Genomic DNA, 18,004 nt, shown 5'->3' on the forward strand with positions numbered 1-18,004 from the left:
AAATTAATTATTGTTCATTTCGTGTGCACGAAGCTTAGACCCATTCAAGAATGGTTACTATACATTAGGCCTAATCGTACAATGAGACCAAATCCAATTTAAAATCAATGGAGTATTAATCATATTATGTAGATTATAATCCAATTGAACATGCGATTATTGTTTCATTTCCGATTGTAATGTTTGTATTCCAACCATTATGAATTGTCCTGTGGACAATTTTTCTAGGAAGTGTATTTACATTCTTTCATGTTCCACGCTGTCGTATGTCATTATATATTTCAATCGGTGGCTCTACTTGTGTTCTCTGGGTGCATAGTGGGGTGTGGGTGACAACTGTTGTGATGGAAAACTGGCAGGTGATGTGCAACTTCCCCCATCCGTGTGTACTTGGAGAAAGAGCCATGGGGAGATGCATTGTGAAAGTTATACTGCCTACGAAGAAGGAATTGAGCGGATTGACGCCAATGTAATTGCAACATTCCTGAATGGGATAGGATCCGTACCCTCCCCCCCCCCACCCCCCCCCCCATTTAGAAAACAAGGTCGTTGATTATAGGATTCACAATGCATGCGTTCATTAAACATTCTGACAATGTAATCAACACTATTTATTGAACAGTTATAGGGAAGGTAATAAAAATGGATAAAAGTTGAGAACGCTCAGGGTAGGTTTTGCCAGAAGAATACGTGAAGGGGTACATGATTTCATAGAGTTTGCGCATCCTCAGGATGATGGTGCTAGTAGAATAAGGTTTCCTTGCAAGAAATGCCCAAAACATAAAATTCAAACACATTGATATGGTCCATTCACATTATTAGACTTTGGAATGGAGAAAAGGTAAAAGATGGGTGTCAATGGTAAGATACGCAGTTTAAGCGATGTGATGATGACAATGAGAGAGGGGGCAAATATAGTAGGTGGTGATACACGTTCGAAGGGTTAATCGAAATGTTAGGTGACCTTACAAAGGGGGATTGCAGTGGACATGGAAGACGTCAGGTGTCGCGTACTGGTGAATAATCACTTCAGTAGGGACCATACCTTGCGATCCTGTACGTTAATATCGGTTTGGTAAACCATTTTGCCTAATCTCGTGAGGGATGAACGGGTGCCCCTATATCCAAACTATAGAAAGTTCTAAAAATTAGAGTTCCTGATATAAAGTTGCTTCCTGCAAAGGACAAGGCGGGGTTATCTCAGGAGCGCATTCAACCATGCATTTAATTAAGCCTCATTAAGGCAGCACTTCCTGATGGTAAACACTTCCAAAGTACTTTTATAAGGCGAGACAACATGCGTGAATTAGGGTTCGGTTAAAGTTAAAATACATGTGGTAGTATGATTGGGACTTCTATGGTGAACATGAAAATGCGAATGAGTTCCAGAATGGGTGATTGACCGAGGTAACAAACACTAATAGAAGAAAGGTTAAAAAATCCCCCAAAAATTTGCAATATGGCCATTAATCTCGCGGCTTACAACAATTGTATAGTGCAAAAAGACTGCACTAAGATATGAGATGGAATAAAAGAAACATCTTTCAAGATGGAAATACCCCTTAGCCATCCAGCGGAGTCCGAAGCTTGCGGCCACGTTGGTTTGATAAAATGCATCCATGGTTTTTGCTGTGATCCTCGCAACATCAGACTGGCCCTTGCTTCAGATGGGTTCGTTCAATCCTTTCAGTAACATGAACAACCCGTCAGTATGTCGCCAGTTATGATGATGATATACAAATATTCTGCCATGGCGATGCATGAAAGAAACCTTCATTTATATGTTCTGCTTATTCCTGGACCAAGGGCACCCTGGTAAGATATGGACGTTTACTTGAGGCCATTAATTGATGAGTTGAAAGAATATGGAAAAAGGGAGTGGAGACATTGATGTGCAACCGGACAAACATTTCGGATGCATGCTATACTTTGTGGACAATTAATGGGGATTTCCCCGCCTACGGCAATGTCGGCGGGAGGAGAAAAAAGGTTATTAGAATGCTCTAGTGTTATTGTAATAGGATTGATGGGTCCTTATCCTCTTAAAGCTGGACGCAAGATATGTTTTATGTGTCATCATCGGGTTTTACGACCTGGACCTCTTGGAGGACTCGTGGTGTCAGAGCTTTAATGGGAAAGCATGACTAAAGGTTGCAACCAAACCGACTAAGTGGGGAAGAGATATTAAAACCAGCTCAGTTACGATCAAGTTATTAAATTTGGCCATCACCTAGCAGTTAGAAAAAGGGAAACGTGTTGAAATGAGGAGTTCGGGAGTTAAATTGGGACAAGAGAAGGCATCTTCTTCGCAGTTGTATATTGGAAAAGATCCTCCACTATGCCATAACTGGATGTCATGCACATTAAGAGAAACATTGGTGAGAATGTCATTGTAACATTGTGGATTATAAATGGAAAGACAAAGGGCAACGCAAATGCTCGTAGGGGTATGGAAGATAGGAATACCGGCCTGAGGTGAATCTGATTCGTGATGGAGCACAAACTTATCATGCCATCAAGCCTGTGAAATATTTCAAAAGATGAGAAGACTAATTTTAGAAGGTTGTTGACATCAGTGAAGTTCCCTGATGGATATGCATCGAACATATCTCGATGCATAAGCACGAGGGAAGGGAAGATGTTAGGATGAAAAAGTGCACATGAATGTCAGATCCTTTGCAACGAGTTTGCCCGTTTTCCTCATGGACACTTGATTGAGGAGGTGTTCGCCCGGTGGCTAATTGAATTAGGGATCTTCTTTCGACAGTTGTGCCTCCAAGAAATTAGTGTAAACGTACTTGAATGGTTAGCGGGAGGACATGTGATCATACTAGGCAAGCTGGAGAAAATAATTTCCACAAACATTCTTCGATGTGTGTGATGGTTCCCCCTAGAATTCATTTACCAATGGAGGCCATAATTGGAGGACCCGGTCCAATATCGTTTGGATGTTATCCTATTGAGATAAAATTATAAAGTCGTACAATGTTCTCATGATTTCCTTGTTTTTTTTTTTTTTTTTTTTGGATACAAAACTCACTAATGCGTGTAAATTGCACAGGCCCTTTTTATCCACTTTGAGTGGTATGTGCGAATAAGGAACAACGGAAGGTTCAACATTGAGGCTAATTGACAGTTGAATGTCTTACATTTTGATAATTGTATCTACATGATATTAAAACAAGGTTCACTCGTTGAGGATGCGAAATGAGACGTTCATGTATTAGGTCGAAGAGGAAGAAACGAGGAAGCTCTATATTTTGAGGGAAAATGTTCGCCCTTCGGTGCACGAGTTACGATTTCATGATATGGACGACATACGAAAGGCACATTTAAGTCCTCAAGCATTGTGATGAAATATTCCATATATCGAGGACGTGTCAAAACTCCTATTGAATTGTATTTACATATGCATATCTACTTAGTGACATTAACATGTAAAGTTGTGCATATAGCCAAAAATAAAGCTGAACTTTCGCTAAAATGAAAGGACAGTTGAAAAAGACATAGAATGGACTTGGTCAATGGTTTGGGTTGAAGTGTAAGTAAAACTACGGCCTGAGTCGCTCCCAATATACTTTTCAATATTGACGGGGTACTACTAAAGGCCTTTGTAATTAATAGATGAAAGTCATGTATTTTATAAGAAAGACCAACATAGCAAGTAAAGATTTATATGCGTTGCATGTGGCCCGATCAACGAGTTGAACCGCTATAGCGTTGCATTGTCAAAGGCTTTATGGCTTTCCACCAAGTCCCTCGATGACTGCATAGAAGAACCCAAAAATATGGGCTTGCGGTGCTAAACACAAAAGGAGATAAGGAAATGACATTTTGGTGTGTTGGATGACATTATGAGCGTCACTATGGAGCAACCGACTTGTCCACATCTTCAAGTGTTACCGGGTGGGACAGTAGCAATAAAAAAGAGTGGGTAATAAGAAATGCATACTTTACTAGTGGTCAAATTTCAGTAAAAACATGGTATCAAAACGACCCTTTTTGTGTTTGCGACGCCAGGAAGGAACAAGTGTTAACATAAGGACAACAAAATTAAAGGGTAAATGGCATGGGGCCCAAAAAATTCCTCAGCGAAGTTTGTATGCTATTACAGAAGTTGCCAGAGGGGAGATTGAGTGTTAGCGATTGATGCTTTCCAAGAAGATAGCCATATGATCCCGTAGCAAACGCAATCTGCCTATCAATGTTGTCGAGAAGGAGCTTGTGATCCTTATACATTAAATAGGGTTGGTTGCCACGGAAAGACACATAGGAACTTCGGACATTAGAATTTGAAACCCCTGTATATGTGACTTTACCAGACAGTGATGAAATGATGGGATGATGAAAACTATGGTTGAGTACTGCAAGAAGAGGAAGAAACCTAGGAAAGTGAGGAGATACTGATAGTGAGGACGTATATAGGGGTAAGCGTGGTATGTTGTCACGTGTATTGAAATGTTAATTTAAAACAAGTAAAAAATATTATTTACTATGCATCCATCTAATATCTAATCTTCTTATATTTACTTGTGAACTGTTTTGCAGACATGGCCCCAGGAGGTTGCCGCCTCTTACTGCAGTCTAGGCTATCGACGACATCATCCCGCGAGGATGATGGGTCATCCTCGAGAGCGACTGAGCACGTCAAGGCTGATGCGGCACCATCTGAGCCCTTGGCACCCTAGCCCGCCATCGATCCATCAGTTGGGGATCAAGCCCAGGGTGAGTTGCCGTCCATAATCAGGACAAGGTTGGTAAGTAAGGTTACGCAGTATTGATTTCGAATAATTTATTTACTCTCATTTCATGTGTATGATTATCTTATTGTTCTTTAACTCCTTTCAGCCTCGAAACTATGCTGCATACGAGTGCCAGCCACGGTTGCAACCAAGAAACATGCGCTAAAGAAAAGACCTGGAGAGGACTGGGCCAGCGATCCGTATAGACATTCCTCAAAGATTTACGGCCCGCTTGATGATGGTGCACAGCTGGGGGGGGGGGGGGATCACGGGAGATTGGCCGTATATGCCGCCAATATTGCTTCCAGTCACTTGCTTCACCTGGGCCAAAGGTTGACGTAGGATCAGCACTTGGTTATATATGAGCGCATCTTGCGTAAGTAAATCTAAAACATTTCTTTCACTTTTAATATATTACATAAAGATTCTCTAACATTCAATATATATATTTTTATATGCAGGAAGAGTTGATATGAATTTCACCACTGACATGTGAAAAAAAAAGGCAGTGAACAGTAGCTGATGCTCTCAGTTTAGGACTTATAGTAGCAAAATGGGCAGCCATTTAGGGAGATAGGAGATCAGGAAGAAGTGCACCCATCCCCCCCCCACCCCAACCACCATACGGATAAGAATCTCCATAAAGGATGGCAGGGTGGTGTGTCACATTTTCGCGACCATAATTATCAGGTGATGTGTTCTATTAATTAAATAACTACTTTTAATATTATGTGAAGAATAAAACGTGATACACTCTATTTTGTAGGCTATCTGTGAGAAAAATGTTGTGGAATCGCAGAAGAAACTAGATAGTCGCATTGTGGTGGCCAAATTGTTCGGCAATCATGAAGGTACTTGCACGAAACTATTGACCATCACTTGACAAGTGTTATTTATTATTGACACCTTAAAATTCATATAAGAACTTTTATATGATAAGTGTCGCGTGATCCCGTCACTGGCGACCTAGAGTCGAGGTGGTTGGATCTGTATTAGAGAACACATCAGAGGAACAATCGAGGGAGTGGTGCCCCAACAGTGCGAGAGTGAAAACATGTAAGTCAAGCAGATATTTAGTTCATTTCTTATCAAAAATCAAAAACATATTCTTATTTCTTCATTTTCACATTTTAATGACTGAAAATAGTGCAAGGATGCTTGAGCTTGTGGGATGCAACCCATTGTAGAGGGCAGTTCAGGCCGATGAATGGATTAGCGAGATCTGTCACTCAGTTCTTGGGCAACGATCAGGTGGCTGGTTGAATGGTCTTAGGAGTGGATACGTCGCCCCAACATCATCATCTTCTTTCAGTGTGGCGTCTCATGCTGAGATTGACCGAGGGTGTCGAGCCACCAAGGCTCGAGAGGAGGCGATGGTTATCCGGGTGCAAATAGTGGAAGCGGAGAACCAGCAATTGAAAGAAAAGATCTCGAACTAGGAATCGGAGATGCAAGCCATCAAGGATTGGAAAGTGTAGATGGAACAAATGATGCGCCAATCCCGTCCAGATGATGCGGGTGACTCCTCTCATTAGAAGGTATGTAAAAGTTAGTGACAATTAATTGAAATAGAAAATGCATGAGGATTTCAATTAGAATAAATACTTTATCCTTTTTTTTTACTTTCAAAATACATCAATAGATATTTAAGAATTATTGGTATAATGTTATGGTCTGCTTGTCTAATCAATGACCTAATTAGAGTGAACCGAACTCTCAAATACAAATTCAATATAGAACTATGATATGGTTGACATATCAAATGGAAATGTAGAGACACTTTTTAAAAAGTATTTTCCAAGGTATATGTCTAGAATCCAATCATGAACTTGAACCATAAGAATTGGAACTATAGGCATGTTAGGAATTGAATTTGCACATTTATACATAAAAGCCATTCTTTATAGAGGGCACTAAAATTAAATTTGAAGAACCAAATTTTCAAAAAAAAAAAAATCATGCTTTATAAGTTGCAAGCTAAAGCTGAAGATTTACATGAAGCACTTTGCTCAAAGAACTCACTTTAACGCATCTACACACCATAGCATATTGAAGAACAAAAAAATCATGATTAGCATCTTAATCCTTTCAAGACACTCAACATCATATGTGAGATTGAAGAATTGTTTAGCAACTCCATAAACAAAAACACAGTCGCTGGGGCGATGAATTGAAGCAAAGACCCCTAAGAAGCTAGAAAGAGACATGTACTTTGCAGTAGTGGTCGCTAAATTAGCAATGAGTACATAAAAAAAAACTCCCTCAAATCACACCAAACACCCCAATTCTCCCCAATCTCCACCCCCCCTCCCCCCCAGGTTGTCCAAACCACCATTGTCTTCCACTCCCCAAGCTCCCTCACAATTTTGTGACAATAAAACCCACACACACATATAGAACGCATTCGTGTGCGTGTGCACACGGACAAGTCACGAACTTACACTCTAGTACATTGAAATAAGAAGTACTAATTGGAGAAAGATGATCAAAAGGATAAGGGGAATTATGACAAATTAAAACAAAAGCTTGCCGTGCACTGCTAAAATCCCACCACAAACAGTCGCAAACTTGAACACTAAAGGCTCCCACCCAAGACATGGCTTGTACCATCACATCACCACCCTTCAATGCATCCTACAAATAGCAAAGCAAGGAGTATTATCCTTTCTTCAGCAAGGATCGTCTCTTTTTCTACTCCCTTCTTGGCTAGAGAATGAAAGAAAAGTCCATGTAAATTTCTATTAAAACTTGAGCTATAACCGCAACGTCCATTTTTCTTAGTCCTTGATCCAAGAAGTTGCCACTCTAGGTTCACTCTTGAACAATCAACTTCATCTTTCCAATGCATTTGCTGCTGCAAAATTCCCAAGGGTCAGCCTGTTGCCAAAATTTTAATTCCATTCAAATCTTAACCATGTTGGTTGATCCACAAGGACCTTAGTATCAATTTTATGTGACAAGTAACTTGCTTGTATGTGCATTAGCGTGGAATTGAACTAAGTAAATAACCAAATGACTTTAAAAAAAAAATAGATGTGTATATTCCTTGCATAAAAACCAATCAAGTCTTGAGAGGTTAAATTCATATGAAAAAAAATATCAGTTTATTGACAAACTGTACAACTTAAAAAATTGATCGACCCCAAAAAAAATTATTTAAATTATTTAGGAATTTGGATTGTTAATTAAATGAACCCTAAATGGTTATGTAATCTACAGCAAAAAGTAAATTAGTTCTGTAGCTGAGGAAGTTGTAGGCATAGAAGGAAAGGAAGCTTGAAAGTGTTTGGTTCAACTTCTGAGACTACTTCTATCAAAAGCCTTTTTAAGTTCTATAAATTCATTTTTCGGTCTGTTTCCTGTAAATTTTACCAAATGTATTGTACTTTATACAGTCAAGGTCATTAATGGAATCAAATCTATAGATGAGATGATATCTAAATTTGGTTTGACACAGCTAACACATTTTGGTAAACTTTTGGGACTGCCATGAATTGAATTGGGATTTTTTTTTCTCATTAAGTCTACATTATTTTGGTAAAAAAAAATGAAGGCTGTGTGCTCTTTTGATTATTTTTTATTTGGATTTTTTAAATTTGTAGCCTCCTTTTGGGAGGAATTTAATTTTTTTTATGCCACTATAGCAATAATTGTGGTGATAATTTTGCTAGGCTTGCATCCAGCAATGGCTTTCAAACTCACACGCTACAATGGTAGAGTATGATGTAGTTTGATTTCAAGAGAATTTTCCAAATAATTTTGAAAAGTTAATGACATACACACCATGAAAATTAAGAAAATCTGATTTTTTTAGTTCTTTCTCCTTTGTCACATATGACAACTCCAAGTTTGAGGAATTAGGAAGTTAAGTTCAGATTACGGAATGCACAGATCTTGAACTCATGGCTTGCAAGCTAAATTAGAGATTAGGGATTGCATAGTTGCTAACCCAATTGGGCTTATGGGTAGCAATTCTGCTTCTGCTGTCTATAATTTTGGAGGCAAATGATTTCGTGCTTCTGATGAAATGCTCATATATCTGATATGGACATATTTAGGTTTTATAACTATTATTTCCATTTAATTAATAGAGGGTGTTTCAAATGAGACAAATTATGGCTAGTTTGTGAACTTGTATTATAATATTGTATTTCTATATCCATTTCTGAACGAACTCATAAGATTACTAAAACTTTTTACTGCAGGAAAAAAAGATTATTCCTTCCTATTTCGAGCTTGAAGCATTCTGATATTGTAACCCACTAGTGTCCCCATTGACTCCAGCCTTGGCATATTTCTCAGTCATAGATCGTGCCTTTTGGTCAAAAGCTTGCCGGTTGGATTTGTATTCCCTGCTCTATACACTCATCCAAACATACTAATAAATCAAAGAGATGCCTTTAACCACAAATCCCATCCCAAACACTTGAAAGTACATTGACTTACTGCCTCACACATAAGGCCATCATCAGGGTTGGGTTCACTTAGTAACAACCCAATACTTATTAGCACAGTTGAAATGTTCAAAGATGGTTGCCATGCACCCTACATGAATTACAATCTGATTTTTGTAATAAATTAAATGTACGGATGTAAAACAAACTCATAACTTCGTATTGACGTAATGCGCATATGAACATAATAGAAGTTTGTATCTTATGATGATATCTTCCCCATCTAGCAGACCAAATTCAACTGATCCAAATCAGCAGATGAAAAACACAAAACCCATATTATCAATCATTCTTTTTTAAAAGACTTCATCAACAGACTAAATTTTTGCAGCAAATAATCCTAAAGCTCACATTCTAGAAAGTATCCCTCCATTAATATAACTTTTATCCACAACAAATGTATAAAACATGAATTTACATATTAGCTACAGTGAACGTAACAAGTGAATAAGCAATAGCCTCAGTTTGGAAAAACATCCAACTAGTCTCAAGATTAAACTAAATGTCTAGAAGACATGGTCCAATAAAAGATGGACACAAAATAAAATGGTGCACTGTAGGTTAATTCTCCTTTCAAATAGATTCTCATAGGTTAAAGGGAAATAAATAAGGTGGATATCTGCTAGAGAAATGTTAAAGGGAAAAGCAAGAAGGCTAAATAAATTTGGCATGACAAGCAAGCATAGGGTTGTAGGTGTGTAAATGAGTCAACTTCCAGCTACTCGAGTACCTTGAAAATTGAGTTTTGGCTGTCACAGCACTAATGATCATCTTAATCAAGCTTTTGTTATTTATGTAATTTTTTATATTGTATAAGTGCTATATTATATGTCTTATATAAATTGTATATATTCTAATAAATTTTATAAATATATTTAATAATATTTTAAATAGAGCTTAATTGAGTCGAGCTCAAATTTTAATAACTCGTAGTCAAGTTGAGTTTGAGTTCATCAATTACAAGATCAATCAAGTTTGAATTTAGTTTAGTATTCCATTGTTGTCTCGAATCGAATGCACCCTTAACATCCAACATTCTTTCACATCATTCTTCCAAAAAACACTTCTATCAAAGAAATCTAACTCATAAAACCATAAAACTTAACAAAGCACTTGAATAAATTATTACCTGAAGCAATTAAAATATAACAATGACAAATGGGAGCAAAGAAAATCACTAGGAACAATACATAGTTCAATTGAATATCACACTAAAAGCATGCTCATAAAGTCTTGGTAAAATTGTAATTACATAGACCAACAAGAATTCCTTACAACAAACTATCATGAATTGACTTAGATCAACAACAGACCAATAAAAAGTCATGATTAGGACACAAAAGGAATCAAGACATAAATTTTCAAAATTAACCAAACCAAAAGCATGAATGAATGGGAAAAGAAAAACTCACCAAAAAATTGATAACGACGTAAACCTACAAGAATTCCTTCCTTTGTAATACTTCTGTAGGCAATGTAATGATTACTAGAACAGGTCATCGAAGTGCTGAGGTCTATCTCTCTATTAGCAAATTTGACAATCAATACATTGTCATCCCCTAGAACTCTTTGCAGGTGAGTCCTTTGTTTGTTTAGATATGGACCCTGAAATAAATGTAATTAACTCATGAGAACAATGTAAAGCAAAGGATACTTTCTAGAATATCAGCTTACATCTTGAGAAACTCCTCTCAAGTTTTGTTTGGAAAAAGATTTTTAGGAGTGACGCTGACCTTTGCTTTTCCATACTTGCACCTACAGCTTAACTTCCTTATCAAAAATCCAACTGAAAGGAACAGTAGTAACTTGCTTCGCCCTCCCTTGCTCTCTCCTCCAGCCTCCTGATTCTAGGAGCTAACCAACAAAGGAAATCTTGGGCTTTCCGCCCCTCACTTGAAAGTCCAGTTAGCTTCTCCATATTCCATCTTCCCACAAAAAATTCCAATATATCTACGTAATCTGTGGCAGTATAGACCCCAAGCGGCTGAGGATGGGAGGAGTGAGGATGGGAGTTCAATGGGCAGGGTAAGCAATGTCTAGAAATGATTGATATATGAATAAACATACAAATAATTCAAATTTCTCAATCAATGTTTTCCCAACGTAGAAAGAAGTAAAAAGCTAAAGAAATCCTTAAGGACAACTTTTATTGTATGAGAACTCCTAGGTGAGATTTGAGACCAGGAATGACATCCTAGGTCTTTTGAACACACACCTTAGGCACGTCTTAAAAAAAATATCTTTGTTCTTCAAAAATTATAAAATCTGCTATCAAGAAGAATGGCATAAATAAACTACAGCCTGGACAAACCACAACGTAGATAAAATAATAAAGATTTGAGTTCCATTCAACTTCTGGAAAGAGATAATTTCATTTCCCACACATAACCACACAAGCACACACATGCACCACGGCAAAATCAATTGCCTTCAGCTAAGTATCAGCAGCCTACTACTCCAAAAGCATTAGTAGTGATTGTTATTTTGCATAAAAAATTATGGATTTACCAAAAAATTGCTTGTGTCTCTTGTTTTCTAAAGTGTATAATTCCAAAGCTAAAAAATGGTTACGAAACCACACTGTCAAGATGTGTTAAGGACCTCACCATTCCTGATCCAAACAGATACTGAATTGTCTTCTCAATTTGCTTCATATCTACTCTCCCAGACAAGTAGAGGTACTTGTTGAGAAGGTCACCATGCCTGTTCTCTTCAGCAGTCCATGCCCTGGTCCAAATTTCCCAAGAAGTAAGGCTTGCACCTGTTTCATCCCGAACACCATCTAAGGTATTAAGCATCGTCTAGTAAGTTGGAAGGGCTTCTTCCGTGATCATATCTCCAACCAAAACAACAAAGTACTCATCTGGAATCCCCGTTATCATTATAGAATGTGGAAAGGTTGAAATGAAGGATGAATTGCACAACTTTGGTATTTATCAAAGATTTGGAACTTAGGAGGCAGCTAGGGGGCCTAGACATCTAAGTTTGTTGTGTCAAGCAAAGTCTAAATGCAGAACCCAACAGCTTCACAAGACCTACAATCCCTAAGAACAGCTGATTCACTACTGACGTAGAATAATTTCTTGGATTATTCAAAAGATTTCAAAATTATCAAGTGCCATAAAATTTTAAGGCTTTCCAGTTTCCATTGAAACAACTATTGACTTTATAAAAAAAGCTTTTGCATTCATCATGAAAATCAAATTACGCAAGCTCAATCCAGAAAAAAAGTCAACCATACAAAAGCATGCATGATAACTATGGCTCTTTATTTATACAAGTTAAATTCAAAAGTTGAAATATAAATACGTTACAGAATTTTGTATCCAAAAAAATCAACTGCAGAATCCCAAAAACGATATCATCACCTTCCATTTATTCCATCCTTTCTCATTCTATTGTTAAAAAAACAAAGGCATTATGGAAGCTTTGGAGTGGAATATAGGACATACATGGTGCTAAAGTTGACAATATTCTGCTGGTACACATGCCTGACTCCCTTATTCCTAGTCCAAAGGTATTCTGCAGTCTCATAAAAACAGGAGGGAGCTAGAGCATCACCCAGTTTCTCCTTTCTTCCTCTCTCATCTATTTCCCTGAGTTAACTACAAACAAATAGCTTTCTTTTTTATTCAGAAAGAAAGAAATCTGAGTTCTCCTAAATTTCAGCCATTCTAAATAAATGTTTAATGTACTGATGAGAGCTTCTAAAATATCACATTTTTTACATAAACCCCTAAAAAAATCATACTAAAGATAAAAATATATATGAAATAAGAGGAAAGCAAAAAAGCATGTAATGAGCACGTGAAAATCAGGTGGGACAGAAACTTTGTCTCATCACAAACACAACAACTCTATTTTCGATGCAATGTAATACAAATCAAAGAACAATAATTTCCAATTCGAGGATCCTGAAAAAATCATATAACTCAGCTAAATAGACAGAAATTATGATTCAGACGTAATACCCAAAATATTGGATTGACTGAAGTGCAAAATTAATCACTTCTACAGGACCCTCCAAAATCAAATTTTAGCTTCTCCATCCCTTTTCTTCACGGAAAGTCCACTCCACATTGATTGCCAAAATATCATCAGCATAGGAGAATGAAAGACAGAACCAGATTGTGCACTGAGAATAACAGAGATGTTCTCCATCAGATCTGAATATCCTAATTTATGCAGAGATTCAATACAAATCCTTGTGCACAAGCCACAAAGGTTGACAAATATATATTAGAAATAAATAAGCCATGGGGATACCCCTTGAGCAACCACACAATCAAAGCAAAGCATCCAAAGCATACACACGCACATGCTCACACTCACACACACAGGTGTATCTGGTGCAAGTGCTTTAGCTAACACAAAATTACAGAAACTGAAGAGTAAAGACAAAATCTCAGCTTCTTCAATATTATCCAATCATGTGATCCTATGATATAAAATAGAAGAATCAATTTTAGGCCTAACGTGCCATGATCCATTTCACTTTGTTATTGGCACTCATCCAAGCTATATCTGATGTACAACATAAATATTTATGTTGGATGGTTCATTTAATTAACAATCCAAATTCCTAAATAATTTAAATAATTTTTTTTGGGGTCGATTAATTTTTTAAGTTGTACAGTTTGTCAATAAACTGATGCATTAAAACTGATATCTTGGATGGTTTTTTTCACAAACTGCATATATTTTTCTCTTTAAAAAAAAATCCATGTGCAATAAATCATATAACTAAAGGTGCAAATTTAATGAGTCTTGGGGAGAGGCAAGCACCCTATTAAGCTTGTGAATAATAAATTGTTCTTCTCTTGTTGGACCAAGTTTAGAGAAGCCCAACAGAAGGGAATTGTTCCAACATGATTCATATAAGAAATTTTGGAGGTTTTCCATTCAATCTATATAACTAGCTGTTATGGTATTTGAGCTTTCTGATTTTTGAATCATTCTTAAATGTGTTTAATTCCCTATAACCAACCATGGATATCGATTAATTTTTTCTAAGAGATAGAAAAAACTCAAACCATAACAATTCCTTTCTTATTGGCACTCATCCAAGCTATATCTGATGTACAACATAAATGAGTGAAACTTTTCCTTCTTAATCATTAGAATCTGCGTGATTAATCTTCAGAGCTTTAAGACTCAGAAAACCTCCTTTTCTCTTACATTTCTAATCCTAAACCTGCTTGCAGCTGCAAATTTCATCTTATCTAGAACTAAAAGTAAATAATATATTTTCTAATTTGTTCATCTATTATTAATGTAGTTCTGGCCAAACTATCCTTTCAGGTTTTCGAGAACATTTCACAAGTATCAGAAAAAAATGATGAATCATATGTCAAACTATCAAACTTTAGCATCTTATTGGCCTTATGTAATAAATATTGCTATGGGAGTACCTCACCATTAATTTAGTATATATTGACTGTATTACCTTGCTCTTACATCAACATCCATTTGAAATTTGTGCCCAGCAGACAACCATGACGTAGATAGGCAAAAGAATCCCAATGGTTCTCCAGATCAGTAACTGCAAAATAAAGAAAGAATTATCTATTTCTTGGACATCATCAAAATTATAGTGTAATAATCTTTTCATGAAAGTGTACTACCCAGTCTTACCATGAACAGTGTAAATGAATATTCTCCAGCTCCACTAATTATAATTGGTAGTGTGAGGCCTAACACAACATTAAATATATCTTTTTGTTTTTAATGTATAATAATTTGAGATGACGTGAGAGGAGGGGAAGATAAAAATATGATGTTGGTCTTATTTCTATATATATAATATTTCATTTCTCTGATATCTTTGACATTAACATCTCATTTGTTCCTGAGAATATATACACACACACACACACACACACATATATATAGCAATATACATATACATACATATATATATATATATATATATATATATATTAGAGAATATGTTACTAGGATATTGTTTGAAAGCAACTTCATGGGTAAACTAGCTTGTGGGGGTTCTCTCTCTCCAATGGGACATTTTGCCATGATACTAGCAGTATTCTAAAAGCTCAAATGTTCTTGCATCCTTACTTTTGATTAGATGAGATACTTAGATATATTTTAAAGTTATTTGTGCACATCTCCTGCGTTTCCTATCTCAGAATGTGGTCTTCCCTATCTCACATTATAGTCTTTCCTTGTACTGTTACCTAACAATGGTTACCTTATAATATAGAGATGAGGTGTACAAGGAAAAGATGGTGAAAGAATAATTTGAATAAAAACATTTATTATTGTAAGATTACAACAATATTCCAGTATAGACTAGTTACAAGAAGATCACATTTCCAAAATAAGTGAGCGTCCGAACTTTCTCCTTTTCCTAAAAATTCTCAAAAGACCCATACTTTTCAGGAGGTAAGAACTGTCAAGGGGTCTTGGCCTTGTTTCTTCTTAACTTTCCTTAACTAATCATATTTTTGTCATTTTATTACAACACCTTCTTTCAGTTTCAACGAATGAATCAGATCTAAGAATTTGATCTCATTGTTTCAAGCGCAGCTGCTTGGCAGCCACCGTGTTCCACTGCTGTAGGCACGGTGTAGTAATTGTCCTAGTATATATCAATTTTTTTTTTTCTACTTGGCAATATAGGCACACCTATGTGAGAACTGTGTAGTTTGATTAATGTTTATGATGTTATATTTACAACTTCAAGGCCATCAAAACATAAGCTTATTTTAGCCATGATACATTCCATCTAATTGGTTAAATTTCACATTATGTCCTTTAAAGCCCCAAGGTTGTGGTGGCAGTCCAAAATACATCTTCAATGCATTACCTCAGCATAAGACAACTTACAAATGTTTCTGATTCTTCTTCTAATTGGTTGTCAAGTGAAGATACTGTAATGATGTTGTGTGTGTACGTGATCACCTAGCCCTGCTTGCAAATGCTTCTAGCTGCTGCTAGATTGTTTATTGAGTGTCAGTTCGGTTGCTTAAGTGCCTGCAGTTATTCGAGACTATGTATATCTGTGATTCCTCCTAGAATACTGAATTCTGTAGTCGTGACTGCTTTTTGAACTTAACCTTTGAAGTTCTATAGTGTTGCCTTGTGCTAGTGTGCGCTGCCTAATTTGCATTATTGCTGTGTTTTTCATTCTTTGTATTGGTGTGTACTGATTGAGGGGTGGATTATTTCATCCTCTACAATCTGATGTTGATGTGATTTATTTTTTATGCTTGTATATGTGCTATGTAGTGATTTATTTTCAAAAACCGTATACTAATTTTTTTAACTTTCTTAATTTGTAAGGTTTGCAACTGTGATAATGTCAGGACGATGTCATGCAGTTCGGATGCAACTTTCAATTTATTTTTTTTATCTGAACAAATGAAATGTATTTAAATTTGAATTTTTATAATGTTGTGTATTTGAATTTGAATTTGTATAATATATTTTTTTAAATTTGAATTGCAATTATGGTTTTTACAGGAATTAATTTGAATCATATTTTTACAGGAATTAATAATAGGAAAAAAATACAATTCACTTTTAACTATGCAATTTAAGTATTAGTGACGATTTCAAAATTATTACTAATACTATGTCTTTAGTGACGGTTTAAAACCGTCATTAAATCCATAACTAACGGTTCTGTAGAGCAGTAGTGACGGTCCTAAAACCGTCACTAATAATAGAAAATAGTGACGGTTCAGAAACCGTCACTAATAAAAGACTAATAGTGACGTTTCTTAAATCGTCACTACTAATAAGTAATAGTGACAATTATAAAACCGTCACTAATAAAGGAGCAACAGTGATGAATTTAAATCGTCAGTAATGATGGATTAATACTGACGAATATAAAGTCATCACTAATAATGGAACAATAGTGAGGAATTTAATCTGTCACTAATAATAGAGAATTAGTAACGAATTTAAAACTGTCACTAATAATAGAGCATTAGTGACGGTTTTTAATCGATCAAATGTAGAATCTATAGTGACGGGCTTCGATCTTTAGTGACTGAATTAAACCGTCACTAATACGGTATTAGTAGTAACGGTTTAAAACTATCACTAATACGATATTATTAGTGACGATTTGAAATATTCGTCACTAATTAGTATTAGTAACGGCAGGTATAGCGACAAATTGAAAATCGTCACTAATACTCGTATAACCGTCACTCAAACTAGTAGTGACGGTTTAAAATCGTCACTAATAACCTTATTTTTTGTAGTGCACGCTCCCTGACGATCCAGCACGAGCTCCCCGCCCAGCAGCCATCACATCCACGACTAGCCACCAACCACCCAACTTTGGCGGAACCCCCGGCGGTAAACTCTCTACCCACACACACACACTATTCACACACTCATATGTATATACACATGCACACACGTTTTTTTTTTTTTTAAGTTTAAATCTTTTTTGGTATTAACATTGTATATATGTTGAATAATGTTTTGTTGGGTTAAAAATTGTTATTTAAACACGTATAGACTAATATTTTGGGGTAGGTTGTAGGGATTCATTATTATAATATATTTATATACTTGTTTATAGCTGTGTTATTGTGTATATTAAGTCAATTTAATACTGATATGTGATTTTTTTATTTTATTTTATTTAAACATCCATGTGTATTATGTTAATATTAATTGGTTTATTATGATTGTAGTAGGGTTTTGATAATTATTATCCATGATTATATTAAGTGCAGTAATTTTTGTTGTCGTATATTATTAAGCACGTAATATTCAAGTTGTATGTTTAATATGTAGGGTTTTGGTTGTATTTATTTAAATAGG

The 18,004-nt window shown here is 36.1% G+C and overlaps 1 protein-coding gene across 1 annotated transcript; it reads right to left on the bottom strand.

The window, feature by feature from the left end:
- Nucleotides 1-8,967: 8,967 nt before the first annotated feature.
- LOC131166730 (probable ubiquitin-conjugating enzyme E2 37) lies at nt 8,968-11,994 on the bottom strand. Its single transcript, XM_058125303.1, has 3 exons — nt 11,803-11,994; nt 9,189-9,287; nt 8,968-9,099 (listed from the first exon to the last, which is right to left on the bottom strand). The coding sequence occupies exons 1-3, from the start codon at nt 11,992-11,994 to the stop codon at nt 8,968-8,970; spliced, it is 423 nt and encodes a 140-aa protein (XP_057981286.1).
- Between the last annotated feature and the right edge of the window lie 6,010 nt (nt 11,995-18,004).

This window comes from Malania oleifera, chromosome 10, assembly GCF_029873635.1.
Source record: "Malania oleifera isolate guangnan ecotype guangnan chromosome 10, ASM2987363v1, whole genome shotgun sequence".
Taxonomy (NCBI): Eukaryota; Viridiplantae; Streptophyta; class Magnoliopsida; order Santalales; family Ximeniaceae; genus Malania; species Malania oleifera.

Bases quoted from the DNA above. Each gene is read 5' to 3' on its own strand.
- LOC131166730 (XM_058125303.1), bottom strand. From the start codon at position 11,994: ATGCTTAATACCTTAGATGGTGTTCGGGATGAAACAGGTGCAAGCCTT. The intron at 9,288-11,802 runs GTGAGGTCCTTA...TAATTCATGTAG, and splicing joins ATCTGTTTGGATCAGGAATG to GGTGCATGGCAACCATCTTT. The intron at 9,100-9,188 runs GTAAGTCAATGT...ATGAGTGTATAG, and splicing joins ATGGCCTTATGTGTGAGGCA to AGCAGGGAATACAAATCCAA.